The sequence below is a fragment of the Pelodiscus sinensis genome, chromosome 3 (genome assembly GCF_049634645.1).
Source record: "Pelodiscus sinensis isolate JC-2024 chromosome 3, ASM4963464v1, whole genome shotgun sequence".
Lineage (NCBI taxonomy): Eukaryota > Metazoa > Chordata > Testudines > Trionychidae > Pelodiscus > Pelodiscus sinensis.
In genome coordinates this window covers 42,492,748-42,516,451 of record NC_134713.1, presented here as the reverse complement: position 1 = coordinate 42,516,451, position 23,704 = coordinate 42,492,748, and the positions used below count along the sequence as shown (strand labels likewise).

At 41.4% G+C, this 23,704-nt stretch overlaps 1 protein-coding gene across 20 annotated transcripts in view; it reads right to left on the bottom strand.

The window, feature by feature from the left end:
• Window positions 1-23,704, bottom strand: part of MLIP (muscular LMNA interacting protein) — a 150,069-nt gene that overhangs the window by 56,248 nt on the left and 70,117 nt on the right. For 17 of the 20 annotated variants that reach the window (XR_012902553.1, XR_012902554.1, XM_075923630.1 and 14 more), the window contains 5 exons: window positions 15,231-15,302; window positions 6,471-6,536; window positions 6,298-6,381; window positions 6,139-6,198; window positions 2,659-2,703 (listed from right to left, as the gene is read on the bottom strand). Coding sequence is in view for 18 of the 20 variants with exons in the window: in XM_075923630.1 (XP_075779745.1) it covers window positions 2,659-2,703; window positions 6,139-6,198; window positions 6,298-6,381; window positions 6,471-6,536; window positions 15,231-15,302 (327 nt within the window). In the remaining 2 variants the exon portion in view is untranslated. The remainder of the gene's footprint in view (window positions 1-2,658; window positions 2,704-6,138; window positions 6,199-6,297; window positions 6,382-6,470; window positions 6,537-15,230; window positions 15,303-23,704) is intronic. The other 3 variants (XM_075923617.1, XM_075923615.1, XM_075923616.1) reach the window with 2 other exon arrangements.

Genomic DNA, 23,704 nt, shown 5'->3' with positions numbered 1-23,704 from the left:
AGCTAGTAGAAAACAGAAACCTTGTACCTAATTGTATCTAATTGTATGTTATTTTGTAGTCCCTTTATGTTGCACAAAAGAGTAAAGCAAGCCACTAGAGCAGTGTTTCTCAAACTGTGCTCCGCGAAGCCCCAGGGCTCTGCGAGGCATCTCCAGGGGCTCCGTGAGGTTGACAAACTAGAAACATCGATAGGTACAACACAGACAATCAGTGGACCGCTGGGGTTCCACATAAATTTTTACACGTGTAAAGGGCTCCGGAGCCCAAAAAGTTTGAGAATCGCTGTACTAAAGGATAACCTCGACATATGGTAATACCTCAGGTGGCATGAAACCATATTAATGGTTTGGAACTGCCTTCTTCAGCAGACACTGTTATAAGTGGTGGTGGTGTACAAGGTGTAGTGTGACCTGACTATTCTTAGCTGCCACTGTGGTTTTTTGGAGTCCCGGGCCTCAGAGTGTAAGTTAAAGCAGACTTGAGGTTAAGCAATTATAGGGAGGTCCAGACCAGACAAAAAGGAATTCAGGAACTCCTCAGGATACACAATATTTAGGGGCTAAGTAGAAACATACAGGAGAACTGAGCCCCTAGACAGACAGGATTTTGTTGGCATTTCCCCAGGGCCTCAGCCCCTGATAGATTCCCTTGAGGACAAAGCTCTTCAATCTTCTGGGACAGCTCTGCTGATGGAAGCAGACTTGGCCTTCTGCATTCTTGAGGAGCAGCCATGTGAGCACTTCCATGTGCATTATTCTAGACTCCTGTTTCCACCAGCCTAGGGCATTTACCTTCTCTCCGGCCCTGACAAATAAACCCCAACAATGTCCACATTTAGGAACAAAATATAAAAAGCTACACACAGGCAAGAAGATTGTTCATAAGTCAGGGTATCTAAAGAGACAGTAGCTAAACAATATACACCTGAGTTGACGTGAGACTTTAAAATGTCAGTACATTTGTAAAGATCAAAGAAAATGAATCAGACTAACTCTGCCTTGTCGCAAGTGAGTTCCAAAAATAATATCTGAGCCAGAAATGCTAGTTACTATATGCCTTGTAAGGATAATTCTACTGAAAGCAATGTGTCAGGCACAGCAATATACATTCAATATACATTATCATCCTCAAGATACAAAGTGTCAGCTTGTTCCTGCATTTCACTAAAAATGAAAGTCTCCTATTTAGCACAAAGTACAGTAGCACACTCTGTCCTATAACATTCTCATTCCGTAGTATGGAATAAAAATACATAACTGAATGTAAGAAAATCTCTTTTGTGGCTACTTGCTTACGGGGGAAAAATTACATTGATAAAGCAGTGTGCTGGGAACAAACTGGAAAATCTTTGCCTACACTACACCTATTCTGTGGTGAGTAGAAAGGTAGATTGGTGAATCATGAGCATAAGTAAAAAATGGTATCTTCCTTAACTGCTTATCCTAAGGAGAATAAACATGTTAATTGAGTTTAATATGGTTTAATAGTTAATAAAACAAATGACTTAAGAGAACTACTTGTGTGTCTGTCTGTCTCTCTCTTTAAGCTTAAGCTTAAAAAACAACAAATAGTCTCGCAGCACCTTACAGACTAACAAAACATGTAGAAGTTTGGGTGGTGCCCATGAAAGCTCATGTTACCATCTACATGTTTTGTTAGTCTATAAGGTCCTGCAAGACTATTCATTGTTTTTTTAAGTTTTTCCAGTTACAGACTAACTCAGCTACCCTTCTGAATCTCTTTGAGGTGTCAGAGGCAGGATAGCAAAGAGTTAGCTTTTCTAGTCACAGGACAGCATTTGGCAGTGTAAGTACAATAACAAGCATGCTGCATGTAACCTATCTTCACCCCCAAATCCACAAAATAAAACAAAACAGAAACCCTTCCCTTAATATCTCCTGCCTCTTCTAATAACGGTTCTATTTTCTTCCTAAAATGCTTCTTAGCCCAGTTCTGTGGGGACTAGTTCTAGAGGTGATAGGACAGTTTGTACCCAATTAGAGCTAAATTGTGGGGGAGGGGAGGAGGTTTCAATACAAGAAGAAAGGAATGTAGAGCCAAGCAAGTGCTCCTGGTGAGACATTTTGCTTTGGATTGGCACAGCACCCTTGTGAGTTCTGGAAGGATGCGAGCCAGAGTGGTTTTTGCTTCATCTTTTGAAGAACATCACACGTGTTAACTCTGAATATAATCATGGATCACACTTTGGTGCTGCATGCCCCTCTTTGGGGTGGCCGCCCCTTTCCAGGTATTCACTTCACGCTGATTTTGGTGGTGATCATTTTTGCCCAGGACTGTTAGAGGAAGGAGAGACATTGGCATCTCTTCACCTTAACCTGTGCAACTCTACAAGGCTTCTCATAGATGGCAACCAAGGGTGATACAGACCATTGTTTACAAAGGAATTAGACTGAAATCACCAACAAAGACCTCCCTGAAAAGCCACTTGTTGGTAAGGTCTGGGGAGGAATTGAGCTAGTGGTGAGAGGTGTCAGGTCTTGTTTCCAAAGCCTGGAACTATTCAGTTCCCTGACAACTGTAGAGACATTTTCATGTCCTAGTTGAATTTACCTGGCCATTACTGCAAGAGGGATGCTTTCTCCTACAAATAAGACAATTCTGTAGCTAAAACACAGAGTAATTATGAAGGGACTTACATATTTGGTTTCTCGTCCAGCTGCTCTCTGCAGTGTTGCAGACATCTGCACACAAGATAGATTGATGTAACATACAGCCAACAGTGACCTGACAATTCCACAAACTTTAGTCTTTGTAGCAAGCAATTAACTGTTAAAATTCTAAAAAAACCACCAGTCTGCAACCCTTATGAAAATTTCATCAGAGAGGTGAAATGTAATTCATTAATGTTTAGCTCTCTGTGTTGAGTAATTGTTTGACTTATTGTTATTATTAGTAGTAGTCGTTAAGATATGACTCCATCTGACTTCATAGTATTATAGCTGTCCTTGGCATTTGGAATACATAAACTCTCAGAATGAATCTGTTAGTAGACAGAACAGGATATATTCAACCCCTAAACAAGATTTCATTTCTATTTTCCTGGGAAATATATTGGAACTATTTTTTGCTCGTGCTATTTTTCAGCAAGAATTCTCATCTTTCACCTGTCTTCTGTTGTCTCTCTAGTCCATGACATTTCCAAGGCATTTTAACTAAGATATCTGTTGTATAGCTCCTTCTACCACTCCTTCTACCACCCTTATAATTCCTCTTTACTCTGGCTTCTTTCTTTGGTCCAGTTCTCCACTGCCTTGCACCTGGTATAATTATATACATCTATACAAAGTGGGTATAAATTGCTATCAAAGCAGAAATCTCACTCATGCCTGTAGTAACATTTTACAGATGCTTTACTTTGTGTAAATAACTACACAAGGTATAAGCACTGGAGAATGAGCTACAGACTGTGTAAGTATCCCTTGTAGGAAAAAAATTAGAAAAAAAAAAAACCTCTTCCCTTAATTCCACCTGCTTCTCTAACTATTATATAATCTCCCTCCTCTACTTTCTCTCATGAGGCCGACGACTTACTTCCCTATTACCCTGCTACTCATGAAATCACTTATACCAGTGAAAAGTCAGTACAGAGCAGATATAGTCTACTTCCATTGCAGTATAATAATATTTTCCCCCACTTCACACTAGTGTAAATGACCAGACAACATGCAGAGCAACAGTGAGGACTGTCCATTCACAGTGAACCTACTGACAACAGAGGATTTTGGATCACTTCCACTACCTAAGTGTTGCCTTCTCCATCCTTCATTCTCGTTTTGCTCTTTCCATTCCACCAAATTTGCCTTGACCAAGGCTGCTAATTGTATCCAGTGTTGTATTTATGTCAGTCCCAGGATATAAGACAGAGAAGGTAGGTGAGGTAATATCTTTTATTGGACCAACCTCTGTTGAGGATAGGGGAGAAAGACAAGCTTTGAAGCTCCACATAGCTCTTTTTCAGATCTGGGCAAGACACTGAGGCTGTGTCTACACTGGCAAGTTATTCTGGAAAATCAGCCACTTTTCTGGAAAAACTTGCCAGCTGTCTACACTGGCCGTTTGAATTTCCAGAAAAGCCCTGACGATCTAATGTAAAATCATCAGTGCTTTTCCGGAAAAACTATGCTGCTCCCGTTTGGGCAAAAGTCTTTTTCCGGAAAACTGTTCCGGAAAAGGGCCAGTGTAGACAGCACAGTAGTGTTTTCCGCAAAAAAGCCCCAATCGCGAAAATGACGATCGGGACTTTTTTGCGGAAAAGCGCATCTAGATTGCCACGGACGCTTTTCCGGAAAAAGTGCTTTTCCGGAAAAGCGTCCTGCCAAGCTAGACACGCTTTTCCGAAAATGCTTTTAACAAAAATCTTTTCCGTTAAAAGCATTTCCGGAAAATCATGCCAGTGTAGACGTAGCCTGAGAGTGTCACAATTAAATACCCAATCTAACAAAGTTTAACATAAGGGCTGTGTCTAGACTGGCCAGTTTTTCCGGAAAATCAGCAGCTTTTCTGGAAAAACTTGCCAGCTGTCTACACTGGCTGCTTGAATTTCCTCAAAAGCACTGACTTCCTTCTGTAAGAAATCAGTGCTTTTTGCGGAAATACTATGCTGCTCCCATTCGGGCAAAAGTCTTTTACCGAAAGACTTTTGCGCAAAAGGGCCAGTGTAGACAGCAGAGATTTCTTTTCCGCAAAAAAGCCCTGATCGCGAAAATGGTGATCGGGGCTTTTTTGCAGAAAAGCGCGTCTAGATTGGCCATGGACGCTTTTCCGCAAAAAGTGCTTTTGCAGAAAAGCGTCCTGCTAATCTAGACACTCTTTTCCGAAAATGCTTTTAACGGAAAAGTTTTCAGTAAAAATCATTTCCGGAAAATCATGCCAGTGTAGACGTAGCCAAGTAGTTTAAGAGACCTGTATTTTAAGAGACCAATGAAACATAAGTGGCCTGTTAATTCCCTGAAATTATAGGGAAAAATGGGGTTTAGTGGGTAACGTATTGTAGTTATAACTCAATAAGTTCCCTCCTGTTTGCAGGTACACTGCTACATCAAAGATATAGGTAGAGATGTAGCATCAGGGATTGCCTGAGGAATCTCCTGCAACTCTACAGAAGGAATGCTAGTGCTGCCAACTTCCTTCCAAATACAAATAATTTGGTACAAGTGGGCCTAAAGGTTCAGAGTCTCCCCTCTGAATTAGGGTACGTCTAAACTACATGGCTCCGTCTACAGAGCCATGTAGATTTGTTAGTTTTGCAAAGGGAAATGAAGCCACGATTTAAATAATCGCGGCTTCATTTAAATTTACATGGCTGCCGCGCTGAGCCGACAAACAGCTGATCAGCTGTTTGTCGGCTCAGCGCGTTAGTCTGGACGCTCCCCTGTCGAAATGAAAAGCCCTTTATTGACAACCCCAGTAAACCTCATCCTACTAGGCATAACCGGGATGTCGATAAAAGGCTTTCAGGTCAGCACGGAGCATCCAGACTAGCGCGCTGAGCCGACAAACAGCTAATCAGCTGTTTGTCGGCTCAGCGTGGCAGCCATGTAAATTTAAATGAAGCCGCAATTATTTAAATAGCGGCTTCATTTCCCTTTGCCTACAACCCTCATCTACATGGCTCCATGAATGGAGCCATGTAGTCTAGACACAGCCTTAGACAGTCACAGTCTTTATGACATCTTAGGAGTTTTTCCATACCTCTAGTTTTTCATCATTGCCCATTGGCTTGCCCACTCTGTATTATCTAGGTTGAGGGAATGTAGGAAGCTTGCCAGAAGAATGGGTTGCTCTGTACCTACAGCTGGGTCCAGTAACCATCCTGTTTGCTGTTCACTCAGAAGTTCTGCCTTATCAACGGCCAAGTATTTCTGGATTCATCTCTGACTTCTGGACCTTCAAAGGACAAATTCTCTTTCTTCATGAACTAGAACTACTCTTTCCTGCAAGTATATATGTTGCAGTAGAGAGGGTGTTGGTCAAGAGCTGTAACTGTTCTATTCTTCCTCTTTCTTTTGTGTTTTTGGACAGTAAGGGGAGGAGCTAAATTGATCTTGCATCTTTCAGGATGTTCTGTAGCTGTCCACCATTACTGGTTTTATATATGGCCAAGCTTACACACTTACTTTGCCTATGTCTGAATCCATTGATGTGTGCAGGGAAGATGGAGAAGATTCACACCGTCGCTGAAAAATGGGATTTGAAAGTGCACAGACTTTGTTAATAGCAAGAAAAGAAGGAAGGGAGAGAGAAAACACTTTAATTTCATGTTAGTTCTATATTACCATAGGCATGGGATCCTGTAAGACTTGATCAATTGCAGCACAGAGTTCTTCAGTTTGTTGCCTGAGCTGGGCAGGAGAACACATCTGGAAAAATAAATGCAGCAGCTCAGTTAGCTTTGGCTTTGTGATTTCAAATGAAGCGCTGACTGAAAAGATTTATTGCGATTCCCTACCTCTAAATGTGTGTCCAAAGTGGTGTCCTCGGACACTTTTTCTCTTTTAATTGGCTCTTCTAATGCCTAGAGATAAATACAAATTATTCTGATGATAGATTGGCTGAAAATAAAAGCTTGTTTTTCAGTGTGAACTTTTTCTTCCTTGGAACTTCCCCATATCATCTGGAAAATATGATAACTCTGTACTAAGCTTTGACAAATGAAAGTGACCACCTCTTGAATCATTAATGAAGTTCTGCACAGAGCTCCACATTATTAGAAAGGGGAAAACCTCCTAGCAAATGAGGTTGCTTTGAGCCTAACCTTGGAGTTCAGAACAGTATCAAAGATGAAAAATTTCCCCTACATTATTTACACCCATTGTCTCCCCACCAAGTGTGTAACATGTTTACTTGTATATTATTTAGCTGCTCTCTCTCAGTCTCCATATTTTGAATAACACTCCAGACAAGGTGTGGTCCATGGTAAATTAAAGATAAGACAGGGACTCAATCTCTTTGAAATCCTATTGGTTTGTGTCTGTGGCTGCTTCCTTTAATAAATACCACCAGTTTAAGAAGCACTGCAATCCCATATGACAAAGGTTTCAGTAAGTTTAGTGGGATTCTAAACAAAAAAACTGTATAGGTAAAGGAAAACCTTTACTCCAGATTAATGAAAGAAAATCTCTTCTAAAGCCTTGATGGATGTAGAGGGTACCTTATTTATGAGTATCTGTTTAAATTCTATTTGATTTTTTTTCTCTTCCTCTCCACATAATCTCTCAAAAGCACAACACAAACCCAAAGTGCTTTGAGTACCGTTCCAACTTTCAAACCCACAAAGTTAGTATCGGCTTGAAATTAGTGAAAATCAATTTGCCTATCACTAATTCTACCAATAAGTGCAGAATACCCACAAAAGCCAGGCTTAGAGGAGAAGTCAGAACAACATTCCTCTTTCCCTTTCTTCTTCTAGGCTCTGAGGTACATTCTAGTAGTTGCTGTTACCCTACTCCTCCTTTGAAGTAACTTCCAAAGGGTTTCCATGCTGATACCATATTACTCTAGAAGCTGCTGGAGAATGATGTTAGACAGCAGGGGTCAGGATCTGTGGATTTTTTAACTACATTGGTGTTTTATAGTTTTATTTTTATTATTTAATTTTTAAAAGTATGAAAAGAGCAAAAGATATTTCTTTAAAGTTAGTTACCCTGCATATTCCCTGCTTCAGGGGAGTTCTGTAGAAACAGTGACATCAAAGCATAATACAGGTGCAGTATCCATCACACAAGATATTGTGGTTGCAAAATTTCCATTTTGTTAGATAGTGAGACACGTTGGAGTACTCTTCTTTGCCCAGCCATCGAGGGCATTCAATACAAAACTGTAAAGTTACTAGTATTTTAGCTTGCAGCTATTTCAATTATTATTTATCACATTATGTTACAATATATATTTAAAAGTCAAACTCAGAAGTAAAGGTTTCTATCAATGTGAAGTGTTTTCTAAAGAGAACTTTCATAGAAAATGTTTACATATTTAAATTTAATTCCATATAAAAATTAAAACAAATTCTGAGATCTCAAAACCCTCCACGAAACAGAACCTGTCCTTTGTACAGTTAGAATAGCTGATGTGTCTGGATATAAGATAGGAAAACAACCTGTTTTAAGATACTTAAATAAAACCTCTGAATGGAGATTCTGCTGAGCTCCTCAAAGAATTCCATCTCCATTTGGATACTAAGCAAACTAAGGCCAGGACTGTATTCGACCCGGAAGGTCAGCTTAAGGTATGCAACTCCAACATAGCTGGAGTCAACGTACCTTAAATTGAGTTTGGCTCCATCTCCACAGTGGGAGGTCAACAGGACCAAATGTTCCCGCTGGCTTTCCTTCCTCCTGATGAGTATGAGTACTTTTACTGACTGGGGGTGCCCTCAGCATTCTATTTAGCAGGTTTTTACTAGACCTACTAAATTTAGCCAGAAGATCGATTTCTGATATGGCAAGTAGAGACAAGGCCTAAGGGTGGGGGGGGGGGGACTTTTACATGATCAGAATGCTCCAACTGTCTCTAAGAGGATACTCTGAGATGAGGAAACTATTAATTAGCAGCATCTGATTAGTCTTTCCACAAGGCACCACATATGCAAAAGCACTCAAGTGGACAGTCTGAGAGAACATGTCTAATCCTTCAGAATGCAGTCATGGTGTGGTAGCCACTGTGGGGAAATCTGTACTGATTTTGAACCTGGAAAGATGAATAATTTAAATTTTGAAGGCCATTGATCTAGATACTTTCCTAATTACTACATCACTACTGAGAAAAAAGAACCACTCACAGTAATAAGTTTAATTAATTCAGAGAGTAGTTATTAATGGTTCACAATCCTCCTGGAAAGGTATAACAAGTGGGGTTCCTCAGGGGTCTGTTTTGGGACCAGCTCTCTTCAATATCTTCATCAACTATTTAGATATTGGCATAGAAAGTACGCTTATTAAGTTTGCAGATACCACCAAGCTGGGAGGGGTTGAGATTGCTCTGGAGGATAGGGTCATAATTCAAAATGATCTGGACAAATTGGAGACATAGTCTGAGGCAAACAGGATGAAGTTTAATAAAGACAAATGCAAAGGGCTCCACTTAGGAAGGAACAATCAGTTTCACACATACAGAATAGGAAGCGACCGTCTAGGAAGGAGCATGGCAGAAAGGAATCTAGGGGTTATAGTGGACCACAAGCTGAATATGAGTCAGAAGTGTGATGCTGTGACAAAAAAAGGAAACATGACTCTGGAATGAATTAATAGGTGTGTTGTGAGCAAGACACAAGAAGTCATTCTTCTGCTCTACTCTGCGCTGGTTAGGCCTCAGTTGGAGTAGTGTGTCCAGTTCCGGGCACCGCATTTCAAGAAAGATGTGGAGAAATTGGAGAGGGTCCAGAGAAGAGCAACAAGAATGATTAAAGGTCTAGAGAACATGACCTATGAAGGAAGGCTGAAAGAATTGGGTTTGTTTAGTTTAGAAAAGAGAAGATTGAGGGGGGACATGATAGCAGTTTTCAGGTATCTAAAAGGGTGTCACAAAGAGGAGGGAGAAAACTTGTTCATCTTGGCCTCCGAGGATAGAACAAGAAGCAATGGGCTTAAACTGCAGCAAGGGAGCTTTAGGTTGGACATTAGGGAAAAGTTCCTAACTTTCAGGGTAGTCAAACACTGGAATAAATTGCCCAGGTCGGTTGTGGAATCTCCATCTTTGGAGATATTTAAGAGTAGATTAGATAAATGTCTATCAGGGATGGTCTAGACAGTATTTGGTCCTGCCATAAGGCAAGGGACTGGACTCGATGACCTCTCGAGGTCCCTTCCGGTCCTAGTATTATGTGATTCTATGATTCTATCACTTTTCAATTCCTGCTATTTTCCCTCTCTTTTGTCATGGATAGACAGATTATCCCAAAACAGTGGATGAGATAAGAGGAAACTGGTTTATGGAAACATATTGCTTGCATCCAAATGGGTCCATTTTAATATATTAATAGCATATAAAATAAATTAGTTAAAAAGTAAGATTTTTTTAAAATTAAATCTGGCTTTTCTTAGCCAACCACTGGTTGTGTCGTTTAACAATCTTACTTTGAGCATTGTTGCTATTAGCAATATGCAAATGCAAGCCAAGTTTGACATACTTGGCTGCTGGTTTTACAGTATGAAAAACAGCATTCCTGCTTAAATCCTTCACCTTTTTAGTCAAATGTTAAACAGAAGGAGCAGTATTTTCACAGTGACATGGAAGTAAAACAGAGTGAGAGAAAATAAGGTGCTAAGTGCATTTGAGTGCGTAAATCAGATAATTTCATGTTTAACTGATGTGATGGATGGGAGGAGTGCTGTTTTTTCTAAACATTCCAGCATTTAGCAACTAAAGGGTTAAACCCAGGCTACTAGGATGTGTTGGCAGGGAGCCAAGAGAACCACTGGGAATAAAGTGTTGAGATCTGAATTGAAAGGTAATCTGCCTGCTGCTTCTCTTGTGGGGAGTTTTTTAATCAGGAGCTGGGGGGAGAGGAAAGATAAATTGAACCACAGGGATACCCATGCCCAGAAAAGGAATGCCTATGCCTAGAAATGCACTAGACCTTGAAGCTGTAGATATGTAAGTTATCAGGAATGTTTATTTGGACACGATTTGGTCATTTTCTTTGTTCTGTTGTTTGGTTAAACTCTGTGCTGAGTTCTTTCCCTCCCCCTTCCCAAAATACAGTATAACTGAAGCTGAATCCCAGGGAAGCAATTCTGTTTTTCAATTTGGGTTTTTTTAGCTATTCTAGAAATCTTTACCAATTATATCTTTTTGTTTTGTTAATAAAATCACCTTATTTCAGGCTATGATCTGATTCTTGTGTCCTACAAGGTAATAGGAGGTCTCTGTATGCATGCCTAAGACTGAGAAGTCAGCTATCAGAAATTACAATTTGTTTTCTCCCCCCCCCACCTCCCCCAAGATCTCTTGTGGTAAAAGAGCTTGGGGTACCCCTCTGGAAGAGATTCCCAAGTAATTTCTTCCTGGGTTCAAAAATAAAGGGTTTTTTTATTATTATTTTTCACTTGGATGGTGGCAGCATCCCTTCCAAGGTCAGGAAATCTGACCTTGGGGAGTTTTTAAGCTGAAGCTTATACTGGCAAGATATTTTTTAAGGTCTCTTGCGGGCCCCCACCTTCTGCATTCGGAGTGCCAGAGTGGGAAACAGCCTTGACTGTGGCTTTAAGGGGACTTCCACCATAGGCAGTTTTGAGTCAGTTTACTCAGTCCTCTGTGAAATAAAGCCCTCTCTCATGGTCCATTTTGAGTGAAAGACACCTTCACAGCATATTTGATAAATGAAATCTCTAAATTATTGATATGTTATGTCTGAAAAAGAAATACTCTCTTCTGGAGCTGGATTTTTTTAATTAGAATCTAACCTCATAATATTTAAATAATGGAGAATAAAAATCATGGCTCAAGGGATAATTTAGAATACCAAACAGACTACAGTTAAAGTAGGCAACTCATCTTTATTGATGCTTGCTGAAAAAGAGTAATATGTTGCTTGGTGTTATCAGGCCCCACCCCTTTTGCACAATGATTGAAGGGTTGGGTCCTATCATTAGCCTACACTGAAGTATGCTGTGGTACAAGGTTAAAGGAAATGTCTCAGTAATGAAAAAGATACCAGTGTTGGTTGTATGTTCAAGACAGCACATGAAGTAGTTTACTACACGCGGTCCACAAAAAAAAAAAAAAAAAAAGATTTTGAGAATTAATTGTGCCAAATATTCTAATGTAGTAAGTTTATGAAGACACAACCTTTTAACATTTCAAAATAGACATTTTTACTGTCATACATTGCTAGGTTTCCTTTGATGACTGCCAGTAGCAGATTGGGAGGTAGCCTTAATAAGAGTCACGCTGTCACGCTCATGGTGCAGAGAAAGAGGTGGACTGAATTACATTGATCTAGGTGGGATTTTGAAACAAACTGATTTATGACTATATAGAGATTTGTGAAGAGTGGAAGGGAGGAGGCAATAATGCAAACCCTCATCGTGAAGGATTAGGGAAATAAGCTAAGCTTGTGAAACCGTTAGAGGAGTGGGAGAGGGAATGGCACATTTTATTTTGGCTCAACCATGTAGTAGCACTCCCTGTAGAGCTAACACCTTTGGATTTGGATAGTACAAAGGATCTGATATGTAGTTTCAAATTCACATGCAAATTTCAGCCACTGAATGGAGTATCCCACCAACCTTGCTTGGGCTGGCTTAAGAGATAGCAACATAACAGTTGGAAGAGAGAGTAGAATTATATATGTTTGCACTGCTAAGGGGAAGAAAGAGCATGAGCTGTACAATGATGCATTTATCTAACAATGAGGGAAAGTTAAAGATTCCACTTCAGCCAGCAGTCTTGTAGACGAAAAAAGCATTAAAATTCCTATCTTTCTTGACTCTGAGGTGTTAAATTGACAATAATACATTGGGATCCATCAAAGGAAGTTTAAATATATACCCACCCAAATTTCATATGCAGAGAGAGAGAGAAAGAGATTAGAGATAGAGATGGGTTGATTAAATAAATAAAAGTTAGATTCAGGGAGAGATACACATCAGCAATAAAAACAAAAGCACAATCACCTTTTTATCATGTGATTTGGTACATCGTATGAACCATGACTGGATCACAGATCTCAAGGGTCTGGACAAGCACATTTCTCTTGATCACTTGAACAATTAAATATCACTGCTTAAGAAGTGAAACAGGGATTGTTTTATTTTCCTGAAAATGCCTAAGTGGTGATATCGAATTATAAGCAGATGATACATGCTGTGTTCAGTAGAGACTATCATGACCAATGAATGCCCATGTTGGATGTTGTGGAACAATGGTGCAAGAAGTGTAGCTCTAAGGGTATGTCTATACTTTGAGATGGAAGTGCAATTTCTAGCTGAAGGAGACATGCCTGCACCAGCTCCAATCAAGCTAAGGTGCTAAAAATAGAAGAATAATCACGGTGGTACTGTTAGTCATGTGTGTTCTGAGTGTCTCCAATGGGCTTGTACTCAGGGTTGTTAGCCCCTCCCACTGTGTGACAGAATCACAGCTAAGGCACCTATGTCTCTTCAAACTGGAAATCTTATCTCCAGCTTAATAGGTAGACATGCCCCAGGGCTTTTTCACCTAATATGGTCTGATCTTGTCAAGAATTATAGGTTAAGAAAAAGTTATTTATATATTTAAAATCTGGTTCTCTTGTACCTCTCCTTGTAAAAACATTAGGTTTAAACATGTAAATAATGGTAGCTAGAATAAAATTATTGGCAATAGCAACAATCATATTAGGCTAGACTGACTTAGTCTACAGGAGTAATAACCCCCCTTACCCTTGTGTGGGCTACAGGACTGTGTGCCCTGGGGGCTGTAGGTGCTGTGTGCTCCTTACTCCCTCTGTGTCAGTGAACCCAGCTGAGCTGGTACAGGAGGATTTTGTAAGTAGTTGTTGGTAAAGGCCAGTACCATTTCCTCTCCTCTCCCCAAAATGAGGGAGGAGGAGAATGGGAATTGTACCTTAGAGCGGTGCTTGATACTCCCCATGTCCATTTGTGGTACAGCTTCTACACCACCCTTTGTCAGGCTGTGCCTAAAGGCATAATTTAGTACATTATAGCCTAAACTTTCTGATCACGAAACCCAAAACCTGCTTTAGAAAAAATCTGAAACTTTTGTTTTCTGATGAGCCTGTCATCAGTTTCTCCAAACAAAATATTGTGCAGCAGGACTAACGTGAATAGAACTAGAAAAAGGTGGAAATTCTAAAGAATGTTACCAAGATCCATTCCTAAAATGGTAACACCTTTGATTTTATAATAAATGAAATCAATGTTCACAAAAATGCTGGGCATTCAACATTTCAATAAGAGAAGGTACAACCTACAAGCAGTAAAAATGTCAGTCAAGCATTAAAGAGTTTAAAAACAAATGTATCAAATGTTTGAAGAAAAAGTCTAATTTGTTATCTGTTAAATGTGGTGTGGCTTTTAAATATGCCAGCTGTTATCTGCTAGCCTACAATTAATAGTACTCGACCAGGGTAAAATTCCAAAAAGGACATATGGGTATGTCGACATTGCATACTAATTCCCAACCCAGAACACAGTATAGCCCAAGCCCTCCTTCCATTCCTGCTTTCACACAAATCAGTATGACACAGGTCAGCAAGAACTTAGGACCTGGATCATAGGACCTTGCCAGTGACCTGGGTCAGAGCCCAATTCTTGCTGTGACCTGGGTGCGAGCTCTGTCATTTTGCAATGTGGATATTGTTTGAACTTCAGGCTCAAGTGAGAAGGTCTGCAGAGTAAAGTTTGAACACATTAACATGGCTGGGAGACTCTCTGGTCCAATGATTTACAATGAAGTATGGACGCTTAAGTATGATCTTGGGAACACTGAGTCCATAAAGCCCAGATTTACAATGCAGTGAAGACGTATCCTAAGTGACATAGAACTCTAAATCCTATTTTCAAAGGTGAGTTAGACACTAAGGACCCCAAGTCTTATTGAAAGTTAATGGGATTTAGACTCCTACAAGCCAATTTTTCAAAGATATTTAGGTGCCCCAGGGCGAGATATCTAAGCAATTTAGGTGCTAACTCCCACTGAAATCAATGGGAATCTTTGTTCCCATTTGTGACTTTGTTACAACCATGACTGATGCTGGACAAACATTTCCAAAGGTGAGAGCCTTCTAAGGCTTCTAAGTCACAAGTGATTTGAAAATGTAACCCTTCATTCAAAATTAAAATGGTCAGTTGCATCGTCTTCAAGGGTTGCTTTGCTTAAGTAAGGACTGCACAATTTGGCCTTCATTGTGTAATCAAAATTTACCATGAGACATTTGTCACTGTCTTTGAACTGTGAAAATCTTGCCTTTTCAAGCTTGAAAATGAGTATTTTAGACATTGTGATGTAAATGGCAATTCTCATGGGAAGAAATATTTTTCATAGAGAATTTTTGTAGAAGCTCAGAATAAGGAAGTCTCACATATTTTATAAGACACTACTGTCCTTGAAGAATAATAGCATATATAATCCTGACTAGTCAGCCACAGTGTTTTTTTGTTTTGAAATATTCCCAGCATAAGTGTCAAGAAAAATTTAATTATGAAATGTTCTTAAGTAGAATGTGCTTGAATATATGAAGCAATTTTCATGTTCTCGAGCAAACACTAACCTTCTGTTCCATTAGCAAGGTGTTTGTAGGGATTGCTGCAAAAGCCTTGTAGCTCGTCTTGATCTTGTATTGCTAGAAGGGGTAAGCCAGAAAGCAGGAATGGGTATGAAAAAAAAGTATGATAGAATGAAAACTAATTCTACCAAACTTATGGACAAGTTATTGATAATAAAATTATTACATTTGATGTGAAAAAGTTATTTCTTACAGAAGACCTACATGGGCATCACTCCGTGATGCTACTTTCATGATTTTATAAATTTTTTTAAAAAAATTATATGATTATAATGAGGCAGATTTTAATGAGCCAGGCTCAGACTCTATTGCCTGCATAACTTCTATTTGTGCTCTTTGGATGGTTCAATTTGCTTATGTAATATTGTTTTGATCCCTGTCTGGGCATCTCCAAACCCAGGAAGACCTTGTAAGGCATCTCTGTAGACTCTTCTGTTGTGACTAGTGCAATATTCACAGATTTGTCAAAATCAGGCCCCAAAATAATGAAATTGGGTATGCAATCCTGAGTGATTTTTAAATGATGCATTTTAATTGTTTTTATTTTCCATCTGGTTTATTTAAGGTTCATACTTTCAAGCTTTTCTCCGCAGCTATGAGAGCTTTGATCTTTTTTTAAAAAATAGTTCTCCTATAATTACATTATTTCAAAATTATTTGCAAATCATAAGCAAGCATAGCTTTATACAGAAGGAGCTTGTCCTCTCCCACATTTCAGGGGAGATACAGTGTCTTGGAGAATTTTCGCTGCAGAAAGAAGCTGTCCAAGTCAGAATATTCAATATTAGTCAGAAAATTCAATATTGCTGTGGTGAAATTCTGACCTTATTCAAGTCAATGAGATTTTTGTCAGGATTTCACTCCAGAAATCCAACTTTAGAATGGCTAAAAAAACCCAGTGTCTGTAGTCTGGGACATTTTACCAAGAACATAGCCCGTGGAAAGACTTTACAAGCCAAAAGACAAGCTCTTCCACCATAATAAGAAGATTAAGACAAATGAGAGGGCTAAAGGATGTGGAGAAAAATGATAATGGGGAGTGGAGATGAAGAAAAGGAAAATAGAGAGTGTTTTATCTGTTTAGTTGATATTGGGTACAAGGAACCGACACTGAGATTATTAGACAGGAAAATTTGAAACATTATGAAGCACTAAAAATGCATGACATTCTTTATAAGCCTACATGCCTGAGTGCCCTTCAATGGCAGAGTGAAGGCCTCAGCAGAATACATGCTGGGAACACTTTACTGAGTGCCAAACATGTAGGAGGCATATTCACAAAGGCATGTTTAAGACAATGGTGTTGAATGCTTCTGGTGTTGAATGCTTCTCTTACCCAGTAATTGAGGCTTTCAGTACAGTGTTTTCAACACTGCAGCAAAACAAGGAAGAGCAAGGAGAAAAAAAACAAATAGAAAGGGAGACAAGAGAGCTCAACAATTTCTGAATGCCAATATGTAACACAACATGCAATGTTTCCTAATCTCCTAGCATTGAATTTTATCAAATATTGTGCTACCAATATTTTCTTACTTTCTGGATATGGAAGCATTTTTCACTGGTAAGCATGCTCATTGGAAAATGCATTTGTTTCTTACCAAAAGTTTTGTCTTTTAGTCAAACTTGAAGTTTGTCTGGCTGGCTTTTGGTTTGTTTTTTAAAAGAAAAATCAAAATGTAGAAGAAAGCAGACAACTGCCACACAAAATAAATCATGTTATTTAAAACACAGGAGAAAAATTGATGAAAAATTTGGACCAACCCAAAGGATAAGTAAAAGTAGGTATTGTGTCAATGATAAAATTTGTACAAAGTATGACCTGATAAAATACATGTGGCAACATTAAGATTCTACTGTATGATGTTACGAAGACTTATTCCAAATCTGGGGAAGCAGTCACAAACCAGCTCCTCAGAGACAAAAGGCAAACTGATGCCACAGCCAAGGTCAACAAAATGAAATCAATCACCACCTGATCAATTAACCATTCTTTGGCAAGAAAAAAAAGATGAGAATGATAAATTTTGGAAAAGAAACATCCAGAGTTTCTCCTACTCACAAACTTTTTCGTCTCTCTGAATCCTCGCTAGAAGTGATTCTCAAAAGAGAAAAAGGTATAAGTATGGGAACAGATGCTCAAGAGATCTTGGTAAAGAAGTGTTTTCTAAGCAAGGAGAGAAGTAAGTTAGAGCCACTGTGAGCTGGTATGACCCAGTTTTTAGTCAGTCAATAGAAGCGAGAGGTCATGAATTAAGTACTGACCGTTCTCAAACTTATTTACAAATAGACAGCAATTTTTACTTAACTGTCATTGAGTGGTAGCTAAAAATATTTTTCTGTACATTCTCATTTATATTTTGACATTGAAATATATGTTTTCAACATGTTCCCTAAAATAATTATACTCCATAGTGTCTGGCTGAGCAAGAGGCCCATCAGTTTAAGGATGTTAAAATGCAAATATTCGGCTAATCATACAGTCAATACAATTTGTATCGATGACATGATAAGTCGATAAGCACTTCTGTAGAGTCACAGTGGGGGTAGCTCCAGAGGAGCCGACTCGAGCCTAGATCATGCCAGCTCCAGAGCCACCCATGCTGCGGCTCTGCATTTTAAATGTAGAAAGAACTGCTGGGCTCCTACCAGGAGTGTACTGGCAATCAAAATAGGCCCAGGAAATGGGTTGAGAACAGCCCTCCCCCTGATGTCACCCCTGTGTGCCCCTAAACCCCACCCCCTGTGCTATGTCCGGTATGCAGCACAGGCGGCAGATCGGGCTCTGCGTGCCGCATACAGCATGGACGTGGAGCCACTCGGCGTGAGGGGCAATAGTGTACGGACATGACAGCCCACCAGACGATGACCCACCGGGAAATTCCTGGTATCCCTCCGAGCCAGTCCGTCCTTGGCTCCTACTACATTTAAAATGCAGAGGCACAGTGATCAGCGCGAGTCGATACTGCTCTGTCCCGGCTCGCACTGAGTCCAGCAGCCCCTGTTCATGGCGGACAGGGGTTGCTTGGCGGCAACAGTCCCTGTCTGTGGGGGGGGGGGACAACTCCCAGCTGGGACCCCTGCAGACAATCCACGAGGAGTAACAGTAGTTCGAACTAGGAAGCCTAGTTCGAACTACCTAGTTCGTGCCATGTGTAGTCGCGCGGCACAGGGTTCGAACGAGCGGGGATTTAAAAATGGCGGAGCCCCACTTATGCAAATGAAGCCCGGGAAATTCAAATCCCGGGCTTCATTTGCAAGTGCGGTATGCCTACATTACCCCCCTAGTTCAAACTAGCGGGGTAGTGTAGACATACCCATAGAGGCAGCAAGGGGGAGCACTGCAGAGAGTACAGGGCAAGCGAGGACTGCTTGAGTCCCTGCTTGCCCCCTGTTCACTGAGGCACTTCTGCTTTTGAAATGTACAAGAGTCCAGGAGGGCTCTTGTACATTTCAAAAGCAGAAGCACCCACAGTGGGAACCAGCATGAGTGGGGACTGAAGCAGTCCCTGCTCATGCCGTTTCCCTGCTGTGCCTCTGCCTCCCCTGCCCCCTCTCCTCCCGAGACAGTTTTACTAGTTCCCTCCAGCACCGGTGCCTGCTCCTCCACTCTTTCTGCCTCTTCTCTGATAGAGGCAGCAAGGGGGTGAGGAATCAACAAGTTGAGCTGAGTATCCAATAAGCATTTGCTTATCAGATAGTGGACTAGTCGCTTACATCCCTGCATCAGTTACACTCTGCATGGCAAACCCTTCCCTCTGCTCTGTGGGTACAACTGGGGTAAGGAACCAGCAAATGAACATTGCCTAAGTGTGGGCATGGTGGCTGCTAAAGCTCAGGCTTGCTGATGGAGGGATAAGGAGGATAATTGCCCAGGGGCCTCTGGCACTGCTGGCAGCACAGCAGGGCTAAGGCAGGCTCCCTGCCCACCTTTCTGAATGCGCTCCTAGCACTGTACATCTGTCAGGGGGAGGTGTCTCCACATGCAGTCCCTGCCCTGAGTACCCACTCTACAACTCCCATTGGCCAGGAAATGTGGCCAGTGGGGACTACAGGGTCAGTGCTTGTGGGCAGCAGTGAATAGAGACCTCTGGCCTTTGCCTAGGAACCACTGCTAGAGGAGTTTGCCAGTCACTTTCAGGAGCTTCCCAAAGTAAACTCTGTCCTCCTTCCTCTCCCAACCCTCTACCCCAGCCCAGAGCCTGCAATCCCTCCACACCCAAACGCCTTCCCAGAGCTTGCACACCACTCCTCTCCTGCATTTATAGTCTCCCACAAAGCCTGCATCCCCTTCTACACTCAACCTCCCTCCCAGAGCCTGCACCCCACAACCCCTCCTGCATATCAACCTCCTGCCCGAACCTGGTAAAAGTGAGTAAGGGTGGGGCAGAGCGAGCCACAGAGGGAGAAGGATAGAGTGAATGGGGATGGTACCTCAAAGAAGAGGCAGGACAGGGTCATGGCCTAAGGGAAGGGGCAGATCAAGGGTCTTTTTGTTTGCATAATCAGACAGTGGGCAACCCTACCGGGCAGACATGTGGAAGCCCTGGCCCTGCCAGAAAAGCATGGCCAGCAGCGTAGTTGGAAGCTTGCTGGGTACCACCCAGTGCAGGTGAAGCACTGTCCAAATACTGGGGGGACCATGTTCATGCAGGCATAGCATGGGAGCCCATTTAGTGTTCTGCCTTGAGGCCCTGGATTGCTGTCAGCAGGCCTGATATAGCTCCTCCAAAGTCTTGGGTAAGATTTCCTTTTTCCCTACCTATCCATTCGGGACACATCTTCACAGCAGGGCTAAAGTCGAATTAAGCTTCGCAACTTCAGCTACATCAATTGTGTAGCATAATTCGAAATAGCTTAATCCAGCATTTGGCACAGTTTACACAACAAGAAGTCAAATGAAGAACACTCTTCCTTTGACTTCCCTTACTCCTCGTGAAATGAGAGTTACAGAAGTCGGAGTAAGAAGTCCTCCAACTCAACATTATTTTGGAATAAACGCTTGTAGTGTAGATGTAGTGTACACTGCTGTGTAGTAGACATACCTTCAGTTATCCATGACTAAGCCAGCCTACTCAGGTTGGTTTGAGAATTTGAGCTTATATACTGTGCAAAATACTTCTAAGAACATTAAAATAAGAATTCTATTTCTATACCTATATACATCTAATTACATCATACAGCTGTGTGTGTGTAAAAACTAACATGATACGATCCTATCAGAAAGAAAACTAAGCAGAACTGACAGCTGAATGATTTAATCAATGCTTTGAATTAAAGTTGACATTTCCCCTCAATAAAAATTAAATCAGGCCAATAAGCTCTGTATAATACCTGTTCTCTTTGTAGCAAATCCGCATTACATTAATGGCAGCACAAATGGCTCAGCCCCAAAACCTGTCATGTTATGTTAACACTTTTTCTGCTGATGAAAAAGCATTATCACTTTGGTTTTGTGTTACCAAAGTTATTTGGATTGGGGTTGCAGAAAGCACATTAGCTAGTAAAGATTAATTTTACTAAATGCAAAAGTAGTGATGATGCAACAATAAGGCTGAAAAATCAAGCACTCAAAAGTCAACACAGTCCAAAAGTTAACATTTTTCCTTCAGTGTTAGCTCAGCAACATTGCACATACTCAAATATGCAGTTTGTAATGCCATGCAGTAATAATAATCAGCCACTATAATCACTGTTCAGAACTTAGTGCTAAAATCAAACTGACTGGGGCCAAAGAGATCTGTGGACTCCACATCCTGCTTGAGTTCACCTCAAACCTTCCCAAAAAAAGGGAAGATTTTAGACTGGGTGGCAACCAGCATTAACAAATGAGCAAAGGCCTGCCACGACAACTAGCTTGTGGAGCTCTAGGACCAACTCCGTGAAAATAGGGGAGGGCGGTGTTAAATGGATATGCTTATCAGCCATTAATGAATTCATAAATGTTACTGCCAGAAGGTATCCCTATGATCATCTAGAATGACCTGATGTGTAAACACAGGCCATAGAATTTCATTTAGAGATTCCTGCATTAAGCCTACAGCTTATGGCTGCAGTAGACAGAGTACAGGCAGTCCCCAACTTACGCGGATCCGACTTACGTCAGATCCGCACTTACGAACGGGGCTTTTCTCGCCCCGGAGCTCACGGTCTCCCAGTCTCCCTGGTCTACTGGAGGGGTCCAGCAAAGCCGCTGGACCCCCCCAGCAGACCAGGGACACCCAAGCAAAACCGCCCAGGCGGCGGCTTTGTTCGGGTGTCCCTGGTCTGCTGGGGGGGGGGGTCCAGCAGCTTTGCTGGACCCCCCCCCCCAGCAGACCAGGGGGACAGGATCAAAGACACACGGGCGGCGGGGTCCCTCTGCCTGTGCAGCTTTGCTCGGGTCTCCCTTGTCTGCTGGGGGGACTCCCCCCAGCACCCCAGGGAGACAGGAGCAAAGCCGCACAGGCAGCGGGGTCCCTCCGCCTGTGCGGCTTTGCTCGGGTCTCCCTTGTCTGCTGGGGGGAGGGGGCGCAGCTAGTGCCCCCCCCCCCCCCAGCAGACCAGGCTTTTGTTGCGGGACGCCTCGGGTAGAGCAGCTGGGGTGCTGCCGGGTTGGTCCTGTGGGAACCTACCGGGCAGCGCCCCAGCTGTTCTGTTCCAGGCTCCAGATTCAGCAGCTGTTGAAACTGATCAGGCTGATTCCAGGAAGCTGGGGGCAGAGCAACTGTGCCTCCGGCTTCCTGCAGTCAGCCCCTGGTCAGTTTCAGTGGCAGCAGCTGAATCTGGAGCCAGTTCCGACTTACATACAAATTCAACTTAAGAACAAACCTATAGTCCCTATCTTGTACGTAACCTGGGGACTGCCTGTATTTCTTTTAGGAAAATGTCCAATTTTTATTTGAAGAGTTCAAGTGATGGAGAATCCACAATGCTCCTGGGAAAGTTGGTCCAGTAGTTAATTATTGGTAAATATTACTGATAAAAATTGTGCTGTGTTTCTAGTCTGAATCTGACTAGCTTGATTTAGTTACAATTGTTACAACTTCTTGCACCTGCTAAAGGCTGTTAGCTAAAGCCTTGCAAATCCGTGGATATCTGCATTATATCGGCAGGTATCCACATCTGTGGATGTGGATGCTGATGTCTGTGGCTCATTTTTGCAGGTATGGATGAGGCTACAGGATACAAATTTTGTGTGCATGCAGGGCTCTGCTGTTAGGAGCTTCTACCTGATTCAAATTGATCCAGGAAACTACAGTATAACTAGATTATGAATAAAAATTACATAACTTCTAATATAGTAACTGTACATTGTCTCTAAGAGGAGAGGTAAAGCGTTAGAAATAGGAGGAATAAAGAAATATGGACAGTGCAGAATCATGGCTCTGGAGGACAGAAAACCACGAATTCTGCTTCTGTCATCTCTTCTTTTGTATTTTCTAACTTTTTTCTAACATATACACATGTGTTGCATCCTTTTTTGGTTCAGCCATCTTTCCCTTTCTTCCTGCACAATTCTTTTTTTCTTTCTTATTCTGCTCTCCACATCAAGCATTTTAAAAGGCACTGAGGTCCAAATCCTCTTACAACAATGGCCTTTACGTCTTGTCCTCCTACTGCTGGGAATTGCCACCTCTTTCTTGGAGTGACAAAGAATGGAGGCACAGCTGACTCAGCAGAGTGCATGGCAGACATTATCCAGCAGCAAACCTAGTTGGGAGGTTTCCTTTTTCATAATGCAGAATTTACAACAAGGACACAGAAGCAGAGGCACTAAGTAGGGTGATTTAACTACCAAGTCAGAGGAGACAATGTATCTATGTAGTAGAGAGATAAGTGGGCCACAGTAATATATTTTAGACCCAACTTCTGTACGTATGTGAGAGAGACAAACTTTCAAGCTACACACTGCTCTTCCTCAGCATGTGAACACAGCAAAATGAGGCAAATAGATTAGGACAGTGCTATAGAATAGCTGGGAGTTTAGACAAAACTTGCAGATTGTCAGGCATAACAGCAGGAGGGGCCAACAGCAAATTCTTTCTCTGATATAAATGGATGCCCTTCCATTGTTTTCAATGGGGAACGATGCTGATTTATACCTGTTGAGGACTTGCTCTCTTAACTTGAACAGAACATGTTTAGTTACTAATATTATATCCAGCAATGTTTTATTTGGATTTTATAAAAATTAAAGTTAATCGTATCTATTGACAAACAATGGCCAACAAGTAAACCTCCACCAGCCCCACCTCCCACCTGTTGACAATATCTTTCTATGCTACCAACTCTTGATGTAGCAATTTCCATAATGTAAAACTTACTTTTAGTAACACGTGATGTTATGATTTTGAATTCAAACCATCTGAAGAAGTGGGTTGTGCCCACAAAAGTTCATGATACCATCTACATGTTTTGTTAGTCTGTAAAGTGCTACCAGACTATTTGTTGTTTTTGTAAGTTTATCCTGTACAGACTAA